This window comes from Vigna unguiculata, chromosome 6, assembly GCF_004118075.2.
Source record: "Vigna unguiculata cultivar IT97K-499-35 chromosome 6, ASM411807v1, whole genome shotgun sequence".
Taxonomy (NCBI): Eukaryota; Viridiplantae; Streptophyta; class Magnoliopsida; order Fabales; family Fabaceae; genus Vigna; species Vigna unguiculata.
Window position 1 is genome coordinate 21973221 of NC_040284.1, and position 14927 is coordinate 21988147.

General features: G+C 36.8%; 1 protein-coding gene across 1 annotated transcript; it reads left to right on the forward strand.

Moving 5' to 3' along the window:
• The first annotated feature begins 427 nt into the window (after positions 1-427).
• LOC114188529 lies at positions 428-2310 on the forward strand. Its single transcript, XM_028077101.1, has 4 exons — positions 428-436; positions 576-767; positions 881-943; positions 2124-2310. The coding sequence occupies exons 1-4, from the start codon at positions 428-430 to the stop codon at positions 2214-2216; spliced, it is 357 nt and encodes a 118-aa protein (XP_027932902.1). The 3' UTR covers positions 2217-2310.
• The last annotated feature ends 12617 nt before the right edge of the window (positions 2311-14927 follow it).

A 14927-nucleotide genomic window follows, 5' to 3' on the forward strand; every position in this document is an offset into this window, starting at 1 on the left:
TTAATAAATGTGTTGGTTCTCATGAAATTTTATTTGGTATTATAATGTAAAATGTAAACAATTATAATTTATTTTAAACTTTTATTATGATTATTATTTGTTCTTTGTATCATTTTGATCAAATGATGTATTATAACTTTTATTGATGTATAAAAAAGAGATTTATTAGAATTTAAAAGATTGAAGTAAACAAACAATTAAAATATATTTTAATTTGAATATATTTTTTTCTTTTATATTTTTTAAAAAATATTTTTAAATTTTATCAACTATGTTTCATTAATATTTGCAAATTTAATAATTGTTTTGGTTCTTATAAAATTTTATTTGGTATTATAATCTAAAATGTAAACAATTATAATTTATTTTAAAGTATTTGATATCGAAGAAACAAACATCCTTCTAATATTAAATATTTGATAATATTATGTTTTCTGTACTCACCTATATAATTTGGAAAATAACTTTTTAACAACATAAATTTTGGCAACATTCTCTTAGGTGACATTTTTTAAATAATTTTTTATATATTTCAAAACAACTTAAAAGATGTAAGCCCCTTTTTCAGTATATAGAGTTTGGGCCTGGCCTTTTCGGAGGCCCAAGGCCAGCCCTTCAGTAGGACACCCTACCCTAACAGCCCCTCACAGTTTCACTTCATCTCTGTTTCAGAAAGGCAGCCTTCCCCTCTCAACTTCTCTAAGAAAAGCAGGAGCTCTGCTAGGGCAAAGTCCGTTTCCCCTCAAAGTGAATCGAACCGCTTCCTTGTAAGTACAGATCGAAACTCAAGCTCTTTCGTTGTCCCTTTTAATGCACTAAGTTGGTCTTAAGTTGGTTCTGCCCCTAATCTCGTCCTACGTTTGATCTATGATGTTTACAGTTCCTTATAGCTGCTCCGTTCTCTCTTTGTGTGCCCTTTTTCCCTCAGCTCCGTTTACTCGAGGTAAGGGAAGCTAGGTTCTTTTCGCGTTTTTGAAATATGTGGTTTGTTTTCGTTTATGTTTTATGCTTAAATGATTGGAAAATGTTAGTTTTGGTATATTTCTGAGTTAGGGGTTCAAATATTCATGAAACTGTGATGTTTGACGTCTTTTTTCGTATTCTGATGCGTCGCACAGTCGCTGGGCGAGTTCCTTGACTCGCTGGGCGACTGGGTATTTTTCTGATATGCGCAGTTTTAGTAAAATTGAATTTTCTGACTCATTAACCGTTGGATTGAGCTCAAATTTTGACATTTGGTTCACAACATGCTATTTTATGGTTTGACCGGTTGGATCGTCAATTAGATATCTGTAGCTTGAGAAATGTGTCACGCATTACTGCAATGATTTTGGTTTTATGATAATAAATTTTCTTTGGAATTTTGGTGTAAGAGTTATGGTTGTGGATTATGCTTGATTGTATGGAATTGCAGGTACTTAAATTTTGGCACACATTTATTTGGGATGAATACTATTTTGTGATATATGTATGTCTTGGTATGCATTTATAAAGTATGAGATGAATGATAGCATGAGTAATGTATGAAGTTGTGTTTGGATGGTTGATAATGAGCATGGGAAATAAATGTTGAGGTTGCAAGTGGTGGTTATGTGATATGAGCCATGAGGTTGGTGTGAAATAGGCATAATTCCATGAGTCTCGTGGGGAGACTTTATGGTGGCGTGTAGTGTATATATTAAGATAAGGATTCAAGTAAGGATTGCATCCCGAAACTCTAAAGGGTCAGTGAGTCTCAAGTAGAGCAAACTGACCCAAGTGGTGAGAGTAGCGGGAGGCCCTAGTCTTTGGCAGGATAATGGCCTTAGACGTTTAAAGGCTAACCTTGTGTGTGGTAGGGTGAAACCCATTGGCAATGGCTCTGCAGAGCAGTAGAGGCCACCACAAGTGCAAGCGTCCAGTGAATCCGATCTTAGTATATGTATCCGGATAATAGAGTCATAGTGTCTTGCTTGTTTGCCATAACATGACTTGTATGTCTCTGTGTTGTATGCCTGTGAATGTTTATGCACTTATCCACTTTACAATATGATAAGTTTCAAGTTACACTAGCTTACCCTTGCACTTTATGTATGTTTCCGTTGTGTCTTCTCTTTTGCGATGATCACCGTTGGTGGGAGCAGATGGGAATACTTCTGGAGGTAGGCCTGATGGTGGTAGCAGTGCAGCCTAGTGGGCCCGTTGAGGTGGCTTTCGAAGAAGCTCCATGGCCCTAGTGCCTTGTAATACCATGCTCTTAGAGCATTTCTTTTGCCCAACTGTTAAACTTTAGATTTGTTTCTGTTTATGGTATGGTGGCATGCCTAAATCCGTTTTTGCAATATTTTCTGGATGACTGTAATAGTTATCTCCCCTACATTGTATGTTCATCTGAATGCTTCTCGTTATTATAACTGTGTGATATTTTATTTAGTAGTTTAATCTATTAAAATGGGACGTCACACTTTTATGGTATCAGAGCCTTCGTTCCTAAGTGTCTGTGGGCTATGTGTTTGCTTAGCTTTCGTTGTGTCTTCCTGTCATGTTTCGATGAGTTTCCAATCTAACCAAGTTCTGATGGTGCTTTCTGTGTGTCTAGTGATATGGCACCCCCGCGTATCGCTCCTACTCCACCCCCTCAGGGCGACGGACAAGATCTGGCCAGGGCGATCGAGGCCATGGCTGCGGCTTTGACTCAGCAAAGCAATGCCATGATGCAACAGCATGAGGCGGCGATGCAGCGCCAGGAAGCCTCTCTCGAGCAGCAGAACTTCATGATGCAGCAGATGGAAGCTGCTAGGCAGGCTGCAAAGGATGCTCAGAGGCAGCACGTGGATGCTCTCCGTCAGTTAGGGGAGAATGCTGCTGGTGCTCAGATGTATGGTCCTCATCCCCAACCTCCACCCCCTGAATGGAGTTTGGAAGACTTTTTGAAGCACCAACCTGCCAAGTTTGATGGCAAGAAGAGTCCCGATCAGGCGGACCAATGGATGAAAGATATGGAGCGCATCTTTGATGCCAAGAGGTGCCCCGATGAGAGCAGACTGGCTTTCACTGTCTACATGCTCACTGGAGAGGCTGAGCATTGGTGGGCTAGCATGAAGCTGGTGATGGAAGAGAAGCATGAGGATATCACACGGGAAGCCTGCAAGAGGAGGTTTCTTTCAGAGTACTTCCCTGATAGCGTGAGGTACGCTAAGGAGGTTGAGTTCCTCCAGCTGACGCAGGGGAACAAGTCAGTAGCTGAGTACGTCGAGAGGTTCAAGCATCTGGGGCGTTTTTACACCATGCCGCTCGATGAGGAGTGGCGTTGCAGGAAGTTTGAGAATGGTCTCAGAGGAGATATCCGCCTGATGATAGCTCCACTGTCCATTAAGGACTTTGCGGCCTTGGTGGAAAAGGCCAGGGTCATTGAGCGAATGAAGGTAGAGGTGGAAGCTCAGCAACAGCCACAGCAGAGAGTCAGTGGACCATCTGGGTCCAGGCCGAGGGTTGAAGAGAAGAGGAAGCCTTATGCTAGGCCTCATCCACAGCCATAGGGGTCTAGAGGCTTTTCTTCCCCGCCCAGCAGGATTCAGTGCTATCATTGCGGAGGGCCGCATGGGAAGAATTTCTGCCCGCAGCTATCAGGTTTCCGCAGGTGCAACCATTGTGGCAGAGAGGGCCACTTTGGTAGGGATTGCCCCACTCTGAGGAGGATAGTTGCACGACCTTCACCACACACTCCGAGTCAGAGTTCAGGCCAGACTCAGCAGAGAGGAGGAGGCAGCAGGCCTCAGGCTACAGGCAGGGTCTTTGCGATGACCGGGTCAGAGGCAGCAGGTTCAGGTAACCTTGTTATTGGTTGTTGTGTAATATCTGGCAAGTCTTGTTGTGTGCTTTTTGATTCCGGGGCGACACACTCTTTTGTGTCAGAGTCTTGTGTGCGGGAGTTGAGTCTGTCGGTGTGTGAGCTACAGTTTGATCTCGTGGTATCTACTCCGGCATCTGGGTTGGTTAGGACTTCTTCGGTGTGTGCTAGATGTCCAGTTGAGGTAGAGGGACGCGTATACAAAGTCAACCTCATATGTCTCCCTCTGCAAGGACTAGATGTGATCTTGGGAATGGATTGGCTCTCTGCCAACCGTGTTCTCATAGACTGTCGAGAGAAGAAGCTGTTGTTCTCCAACTCAGAGGAGCCCGAGTTGTTGTCTTTCCATGGGGTAATGAAGGAAATTCAGAGCGGCGCGCAGTGTTATATGGTCTTTGACAGGATAGAAGTCGAGAAGGAGGAGAGGATCACCGCGATACCAGTGGTCAGGGACTTTGAGGATGTGTTCCCCAAAGAGGTACCGGGTTTGCCCCCAAGAAGAGAAGTGGAGTTCTCCATAGACTTGGTACCAGGAGCCGGACCTGTATCGATAGCTCCTTACCGCATGGCCCCAGCAGAGTTAGTAGAGTTAAAGAAGCAGATAGAGGAATTGCTTGAGAAACGGTTTATACGGACGAGTGCTTCGCCGTGGGGAGCGCCTGTTTTGCTTGTGAAGAAGAAGGACGATGGCTCAAGGTTGTGTGTGGACTATAGGCAGCTGAACAAGCTGACTATCAAGAATAAGTACCCCTTGTCGAGAATAGATGATTTGATGGACCAGCTACATGGGGCGTCGGTGTTCTCCAAGATTGATCTCCGGTCAGGTTATCATCAGATTTTGGTGAAGGCAGAAGATGTTGAGAAGACTGCTTTCAGATCCAGATATGGGCACTATGAGTATGTTGTCATGCCATTCGGTGTGACTAATGCTCCAGCTTTGTTCATGGATTACATGAACCGGATCTTCCGTCCGTTTTTAGATAAGTTTGTCGTGGTCTTCATAGACGACATTCTCATCTACTCCAGGACGCATGAGGAACATGCCAAGCATCTGAGGATAGTGCTTGGTATCTTGCGGGAGAAACAACTGTTTGCCAAGTTGTCGAAGTGCGACTTCTGGATGAGAGAGGTGCAGTTTTTGGGGCACGTGATATCAGCTCAGGGTATAGCTGTGGATCCAGCTAAGGTAGAGGCCGTGATACAGTGGGAGTGTCCCAAATCAGTGACTGAGATTCGGAGCTTCGTGGGTTTGGCTGGCTACTACAGGAGATTTATAGAGGGGTTCTCCAAGATAGTAGCACCCTTGACACAGTTAACCCGAAAGGATCAACCGTTTGCATGGACTGATAGATGTGAAGAGAGCTTCAGGGAGCTTAGCAGAGGCTGACGAGTGCTCCAGTGTTGGTAATCCCAGATGTGAGTAAACCCTTTGAGGTTTATTGTGATGCCTCTCATCAGGGCCTTGGGTGTGTCTTGATGCAAGAGAGGAAGGTGGTGGCTTATGCTTCAAGGCAGTTAAAGGTTCATGAGAAGAACTACCCCACTCATGACCTAGAGTTAGCAGCGGTGGTTTTTGCTTTGAAGATATGGAGACACTACTTGTATGGTGCACAGTTTCGTGTGTTTAGTGACCACAAGAGTTTGAAGTACCTCTTCGATCAGAAAGAGTTAAATATGAGGCAGAGGCGGTGGATAGAGTTTTTAAAGGATTACGACTTCGAGCTTCTCTATCATCCAGGAAAGGCGAATGTGGTGGCAGACGCACTGAGTAGGAAGGCAGTGCATGTGGCACACTTGATGATGAAAGAGTTAGAGTTGCTTGAGAGTTTCAGGGACATGAAGCTACAGTTTGAGTTGGAGCCGGAATTCATTAGGTGTAGCACCTTAGTTATATCTAGTGACTTCTTGGGCTTAATCAGAGAAAGACAAGCAAGGGATGTTAGTCTACAGAAGGTAAAAGAGCTATTGGGGACGGATCAGGCCAAGGAGTTTGCCTTGGGCAGTGATGGTGTGTTGAGGTTCAGAGGCAGAGTTTGTGTACCAGAAGATGTTGAGTTGAGGAAGTTGATCCTTGAGGAGGGACACAAGAGTCGTCTTAGTCTACACCCTGGCATGACTAAGATGTACCAGGACCTCAAAGAGAACTTTTGGTGGCAGGGCATGAAAAAGGAGGTTGCACAGTTTGTATCGGCCTGTTTGACTTGTCAAAAGGCTAAGGTGGAGCATCAGAAGCCCGGTGGAACGCTTCAACCCCTAGATATTCCGGTGTGGAAGTGGGATAGCATAGCCATGGATTTTGTTACCCACTTGCCTCGCACCGTGAGAGGACATGATGCTATATGGGTAGTGGTGGATCGTTTGACGAAGAGTGCTCACTTTTTGGCCGTGAATCTCAGGATGTCTATGACCAAGTTGGCCCAGCTTTACATCCGAGAGATAGTGAGACTTCATGGAGTGCCTAGTAGCATAATGTCTGACAGAGACCCCCGGTTCACTTCCAGGTTCTGGCAGGCACTGCAGGAGGCGATGGGTAGCAAGTTGAGGATGAGTTCTGCTTATCATCCTCAGATAGATGGCCAGTCAGAGAGGGTAATTCAGTCCTTGGAGGACTTGTTGAGGACATGTATCTTGGACCACCTTGGCAGTTGGGATGAAGTGTTACCGCTGGTGGAGTTCACCTACAACAACAGTTACCAAGCAAGTATAGGGATGGCGCCTTATGAGGCTTTGTATGGGAGGAGATGTAGGACTCCCTTGTGTTGGTACCAGGACGGTGAGTCAGTTTTGGTTGGACCAGAGTTGTTGCAACAAACCACAGAGAAGGTGCAGTTGGTGAGAGACAGGTTGCAAGCATCTCAGAATAGGCAGAAGGCATATGCAGACCGAAGAAGGAGACCCTTAGAGTTTGAGGCTGGGGAGCACGTTTTCTTGAGGGTGACCCGAACCACTGGTGTGGGGAGGGCTATCCGCTCAAGGAAGTTGTCACCTAAGTTCTTGGGTCCGTATCAGATCTTGAGGAGGATAGGGCCCGTGGCTTATGAGGTTGCATTGCCACCCCAGTTGGCTAATCTACACCCAGTCTTTCATGTTTCACAGCTACGGAAGTACGTGTTTGACCCATCACATGTGTTAGAGGCGGAGGAGGTGGAAGTCAGGGAGAATCTCCAGGTAGTGGTACAGCCCGTGGCTATAGAGGATCGCCAAGTTAAGGAGCGCAAAGGAAGAGCCACTAGTCTCGTGAAGGTCATCTGGGACCGGAGGACAGGTGACTGTACTTGGGAGCTTGAGGAGGACATGAGGAGTTCATACCCACATCTGTTCTGGTAAGTCTAATTTTTCGAGGACGAAAAATTTTTGTTGTTGGGGAGATGTTGTAAGCCCCTTTTTCAGTATATAGAGTTTGGGCCTGGCCTTTTCGGAGGCCCAAGGCCAGCCCTTCAATAGGACACCCTACCCTAACAGCCCCTCACAGTTTCACTTCATCTCTGTTTCAGAAAGGCAGCCTTCCCTCTCAACTTCTCTAAGAAAAGCAGGAGCTCTGCTAGGGCAAAGTCCGTTTCCCCTCAAAGTGAATCGAACCGCTTCCTTGTAAGTACAGATCGAAACTCAAGCTCTTTCGTTGTCCCTTTTAATGCACTAAGTTGGTCTTAAGTTGGTTCTGCCCCTAATCTCGTCCTACGTTTGATCTACGATGTTTACAGTTCCTTATAGCTGCTCCATTCTCTCTTTGTGTGCCCTTTTTCCCTCAGCTCCGTTTACTCGAGGTAAGGGAAGCTAGGTTCTTTTCGCGTTTTTGAAATATGTGGTTTGTTTTCGTTTATGTTTTATGCTTAAATGATTGGAAAATGTTAGTTTTGGTATATTTCTGAGTTAGGGGTTCAAATATTCATGAAACTGTGATGTTTGACGTCTTTTTTCGTATTCTGATGCGTCGCACAGTCGCTGGGCGAGTTCCTTGACTCGCTGGGCGACTGGGTATTTTTCTGATATGCGCAGTTTTAGTAAAATTGAATTTTCTGACTCATTAACCGTTGGATTGAGCTCAAATTTTGACATTTGGTTCACAACATGCTATTTTATGGTTTGACCGGTTGGATCGTCAATTAGATATCTGTAGCTTGAGAAATGTGTCACGCATTACTGCAATGATTTTGGTTTTATGATAATAAATTTTCTTTGGAATTTTGGTGTAAGAGTTATGGTTGTGGATTATGCTTGATTGTATGGAATTGCAGGTACTTAAATTTTGGCACACATTTATTTGGGATGAATACTATTTTGTGATATATGTATGTCTTGGTATGCATTTATAAAGTATGAGATGAATGATAGCATGAGTAATGTATGAAGTTGTGTTTGGATGGTTGATAATGAGCATGAGAAATAAATGTTGAGGTTGCAAGTGGTGGTTATGTGATATGAGCCATGAGGTTGGTGTGAAATAGGCATAATTCCATGAGTCTCGTGGGGAGACTTTATGGTGGCGTGTAGTGTATATATTAAGATAAGGATTCAAGTAAGGATTGCATCCCGAAACTCTAAAGGGTCAGTGAGTCTCAAGTAGAGCAAACTGACCCAAGTGGTGAGAGTAGCGGGAGGCCCTAGTCTTTGGCAGGATAATGGCCTTAGACGTTTAAAGGCTAACCTTGTGTGTGGTAGGGTGAAACCCATTGGCAATGGCTCTGCAGAGCAGTAGAGGCCACCACAAGTGCAAGCGTCCAGTGAATCCGATCTTAGTATATGTATCCGGATAATAGAGTCATAGTGTCTTGCTTGTTTGCCATAACATGACTTGTATGTCTCTGTGTTGTATGCCTGTGAATGTTTATGCACTTATCCCTTTACAATATGATAAGTTTCAAGTTACACTAGCTTACCCTTGCACTTTATGTATGTTTCCGTTGTGTCTTCTCTTTTGCGATGATCACCGTTGGTGGCAGCAGATGGGAATACTTCTGGAGGTAGGCCTGATGGTGGTAGCAGTGCAGCCTAGTGGGCCCGTTGAGGTGGCTTTCGAAGAAGTTCCATGGCCCTAGTGCCTTGTAATACCATGCTCTTAGAGCATTTCTTTTGCCCAACTGTTAAACTTTAGATTTGTTTCTGTTTATGGTATGGTGGCATGCCTAAATCCGTTTTCGCAGTATTTTCTGGATGACTGTAATAGTTATTTCCCCTACATTGTATGTTCATCTGAATGCTTCTCGTTATTATAACTGTGTGATATTTTATTTAGTAGTTTAATCTATTAAAATGGGACGTCACAAAAGATGTCATTTCAAATTATAAAAACAAATTGTCTAAATTTAGTTGTCAAAATATCATTGTGCATATAATTTCTGTATTTGTATCATCATTGAATGTCCATATTAAAATTCAAATTTGTTTGATTTAATAATTTTCTTTTCATCATACTCTAATACTCTTATTATTTATATTTAATAATATTTTGTATTTATTTTACTTAAACAAAAAATCATTACTATTTGTTCAACTGTTTTCAAATTATATTTAATTAATATTGAACTAAAAATAAAATAAATGTGTTTATCATATAAAAAAAAATATTGCTTCTAAGACACTAGAATTTTTTATGAATATGTTTTATTCATTATAATATTCACAAGTTTTGTTTTACATACACTTATAACATAATTAACATCCAACTTTACCTTTTTCTTATTAATAATGAAAAATCAATATAATACAAAGAATATTTAAGAGGCTTCTACTCTTTTACATACTTACGAATATATATATTAAAAATCAATATATATATATATATATATATGCGTGTACGCATTTTTTAAATGTGTATAATATTATATTAGTAGGTGATGATAATGTAATGTTTTTAAGTTAATATATAAAATAAAATTATATTTATTAAAAATAAAGTAAAATATATCAGAAAAAAATGAGAAAATAACGGTTGATAAATAGAGAAAGAAAGAAAAAACAGAGATAGACGATTTTTTAAAAAAACTTGTAAAAGTAATGGTCAATTTTCAAAAATATAATAAATAATTATATTTTAAAGGATAAATTTAATATTTTGAAAGATGGACACAAAAAGAGGGAATCATCTTTATATATTGTTATATATAACAATATATATATATATATATATATATATATATAATTTTAATAATTTTTTGTGAAAAATATTATAATCAATAATATCATAATTTTAACCATAATACATTTCAACAAACCATATCAAATATGAATTTCATTTTATTATCCACTAACTTTGATAAAACAATCCGAACAAATTTAACCATATAATATAGCTTTCATTTAATATCTACTAAAGTTTTAATAAAAAATCGGCTCAAATATATATAATTCCACCTCAATAATTTAAAGTCCTCAAATTATTGAGAACTTTATTAATAACATAAGTAAATTTCTTCAAACTTAAAAATTGTAAGATTTGTTTTCTGTCTTCTGATACTACTGCACACAGGACTTTGGAGTATATTTTGAACATAGAACTTTTAAAGATTATGATTCTTCTTAGTTTGATATTATTTTTTAAATGAATCTTAGAGAAAGATGATGTCGATGTAGTTTAAAATTTTTCATATTTTTTTGAGAAAAATGATCATGTTAATAAGTTAACTAATTTAGTTTTGATTCATAGAAAATAATATAAGTGATTTAATATTTTAGTTCTATGTATTTATTTATATTTTCTTTTCATATTAGGTATAGTTTGTGTGAACTGCAATTTTTATCATGAATTTGTTGTAATCTCACATGCTTTGTATTATTTTATTTTATTTTTTTAATAAAATTTTTTGTGATGATAAATAATTAGTAGATTTTGATTGTTAGAGTATAATTGAGATGTTAAAATTTATAATATTGATTAACATGATCTTATTTGAAAAAAAAAATTGTAAAAACTTTAGGGAAAGATGTCATAAGATGACATTTATCTTTTTTTTTATTTTATATATATATATATATATATATATATATATATATATATATATATATATATATATTGGAAATAAAACCTTTGGGAGAGCGAAAAATAATTTTTTTAGAGAAAAGGACACTTGACCTAAAAAGAGAGAATGTGAAGGTGCATTATGAAGGTTGAGGATTCATCTTTATTCTTATTATAGTATTCATAATTTTAAGAAGTAGTTAACTCCCTTGTTCATGGGGTTGGGTGTAATCTATTCTTAACCCTATGTGAATTTCACTATTAAATAAATTATTTTTCACCACCTCATGTATTTTATTTTTGTTTTAATTGCATGTTCATATTCTAGATTAATTGCATATGTGAGAGTACTTACTCATTGAAAGATAGTTTGGAAGACCTGATTAGGATAAAACAACAAATATATTTCATATGCTAGACATAAATGTGGAACATTTAGTCACTCATAACATCAAAATCTTGATCATTAATGCGAACATATAATAAAAGTGGCTATACATAGAGTTTAATTATTGAAGTTCAGATTTGTTGGTTAGACATTACTACTTGTTACAAGGTGTGAATGTTAGAGAAAATTTTTGAAGTATATTGTTTGGTGTTTTTGCTTTGAATTGAATCATGAAACCCAGTTCTAGTGAAATCTTTATCATATATTGTTGCACACCATATGTTTGATAAAAATATAAAAAAGAGTTTTATTTTTTTTTGTGTAATTTAATGTCTAATTGAGTTATGAATTGCAATAGTTGTCAAGTGTTGCACAAGTCTCTTAGGAAACGATACTTGAACTTTTCACTTTATTATTTGTACGATTTGGTACACTTGTCAACGTAACAGTCGATAATTGACACTAAACAAAAAAAATAGTACAAACATTAGTTAAAGAGTGGGTCAAGCCCACTCTAAATGGACTCAAACTAACAAATTAATAGAAAATAATAACATTAAATATTTCATAGACTAAGTTGTCACTACATAATACTTTTTTATTAATAGTAATGTTGGTCAAGTCAAAATTAAGCAAAATAAATAAATAAATAAATTAAAGAGTGGGTGAATTCACTCTAAATAGACACAAACTATAACAAAATAAAAAATAACATTGAATATTTCATGATCAACCCATAACATTTGATAATTGTTACGATTTGGTACACTTGTCACCCTAACATTCGATAGTTGACACTAAACCAAACAAAAATAGTACAAACATTAGTTAAAGAGTGGGTCAAGCCCACTCTAAATAGACGCAAACTAACAAATTAATAAAAAATAATAACAATAAATATTACATAGGCTAAGTTGTAACTATATAATACTTTTTTATTAATAGTAATGTTGGTCAAGTCGAAATTAAGTAAAATAAATAAATTAATTAATTAAAAAATAGTGAATCTACTCTAAATGGATACAAACTAACAAAATAAATAATAACATCGAATATTTCATACATCAAACCGACACTACAAAATAAAATATATTACATCTGTGTTAATATATGAGAACGAATATGGTCTATAGATTTATCTTATCTAGTAGTCCAAGTAGAAAGGAGAGAAGTGACAAAGGGTGCATTAAAGGCTGGTACATAAAGCCTTTGGTTTAATGTAAATCATTCATGGAAGCTCATTCTCCAACTCTCTGCTCACCATTTCCAAAACCTCTTTATGGAAGCACAATGAATCTACTCATTCTCAACTCTATGTACATCCCCACTCAACCACGAATTTGCATTGTCACCACTTTTCCTACTCTGATTCTTCTCCCTATTGTAAACATTCATATCATCTCCAAATCACCAAAACACTTTTTTTTTTTTTTGTCTTTCTCAATGCAAGCTCTTCTAAATAATCCAAATCACCACTAATTTTGGTTTAAAAAAACATCGGCTAGATCGTTAGAAGTGGACTTTAATTCTAACTCAATCCAACACCCCTTCATGCATAGATATATTCATCTTATACGTGAGACTAAAAATTAGTATGTGGTCGGTTAACAGTTCGATAGCGAATGAAACAGAATGTCCAAGAAAATTCGCTAAAATAGACTCTAACTTGATTTTAGTATCATGTTAGAAGTGAACTTTAAACCTAACTTAATCCCATAAAATCAGTTTGTAAAATGAGATTTGCACCCCATATATATACTATGCAATTGTCTTATTTTCGGTCGATGTAAGATTTCCACCAATACTATCATTAAAGTGAATTGACCATCTCCATTACAAATTTCAATAAATAGTTACACGATTAGACCAACGCTAGTATTAATATTACTTTAATACAAAAAATGTGTTAGCATGGGTGAAGGCAATGTTAATAGAAACTGTCTCCCAATCCGACACAAAATGTCATACTTCCACAATTTTAGAGTGAATTTTGACCCACACAATGTGGACACTATTGCAGACACCAATAAACTGTTAGCTCAACTTTTGTTGATTTAAATGGATCTTTTGAGATCACTATATAAGATTTTTCTTTTTTTTAAATGTTAGTTAATGAACATCACGACATTATCAATCAATCCCATTACTCAGCGCCGTTATCAATCAATCTCGCTATACAAATTTGTCTAATTTCTATACCTAAGCCGTGTCTTCTATATGTATATATTCATCCATAACAACCACACAAATGCAAGGTTAATATCTTACTAATCTTGTGGACGAAACCACTTTGCATGTCAATTTTGGAAATAAAATTTATTCATAAGACCAGAAACACTCTCGATAGATGAATGAATGGTTTTGTTTCGCGTAATGACCTCGTTTGTTACAATTTGTCATATAAAAAACATTTCTGAAAAGTTGTATACATTTATAAGGGTTTCAAAATAATAAAAAATTGAAAAGAATTCAAGTTCTAATTTAATTTAAATGAGAAGCTAGTTAACTTATCATAAAATTACCCTTTTCGAAAGTAACTTTAATTATTCCAAACAAGCATAAATTGATTTTTAATAATTCTATAAAAAGTAAATAAAATATTATTTACTTTGTTTTGGCTTGTAAGAGTTGCTTCTTGAACACTATAATGCATATTTGAGAAATTTTATAAACGCTTTGCACTAAGATTAAATAAAAAGTAATTAAAACGTGAATGCAAACATATTGACCTGGATCACGTGAGTAACAGCACATTCATGATACGACTACTGAACTAGTGGCCCAGACGCGGCCAAACCAAACACAATGCGAGATAAATATTATATTAACTTGTTTTAAAACTAATATATATATATATATATATATATATATATATATATATATATATAGAAAGCTATTCATGAATTAATAGTTAATATTATTATATATTTATATTCCAGGTTAAGACACTTGAATATGGTGAGATTTTACTCGAGTAAAATTATTGGTTATTTTCAAACTTATATAAGAAATTATAATATGTCACCTTCCCATATTGATCTGTGTGCTGAGATCATCTCACCTTCATAACATCATGTTACGCGTTGCCTATTGTACAAATGACTTGGTTATGTAATATTAGTACATACACATATCAATTTCCTACATATAAATAGGAGTCCTACATGTCTCAATACATTTTTCTTTATCGTACTACTACCATAAATTCAATCCACTTATTTATTCCTTTGATTCAATTGATTTCTCGATATCTCTCAACACTAACACAAACATGTTATCAAGATAAGTGTTAGACTCAGAAATATAAATTTAATTTATCATAATAAACTTGGATTTAGCGCTAAATATTCGTAGATGTTGGCATCAATCATTTTACAACAACATTAGTAGTGACATAATAGAAAACATTAACTTATAGTTTTCATTCTCATTAAAAAAATTAATAGTCGTAGAAGATATTACATTAAAAATGTTAGTCTATCAATTGATGGAAAATTTGTAAATGTTATCAATAATGGTGACTTGATATCACTATGTAAGATAAATAAGAAAATCAATTTATGTACAAACTCTTACAAATATTTATTTCATCTCCGTTAACATTATTGTTATCTATATTTAATAATGTTTTTGTGTTTGTTTTACTTAAACAAAAATCTTATTTCTCATTTTTTTTCTATATTTTCTTAAATTACATATAATTGACATTTATATTTTAATTTATCAATCAAATTTCATGAACAAAACAACACACG

Coding starts and splice junctions, on each gene's coding strand:
- LOC114188529 (XM_028077101.1), top strand. Junction 768..880: donor GTGAATCGAACCGCTTCCTT/GTAAGTACAGAT, acceptor TGATGTTTACAG/TTCCTTATAGCTGCTCCGTT. Junction 944..2,123: donor CTCAGCTCCGTTTACTCGAG/GTAAGGGAAGCT, acceptor TGGTGGGAGCAG/ATGGGAATACTTCTGGAGGT.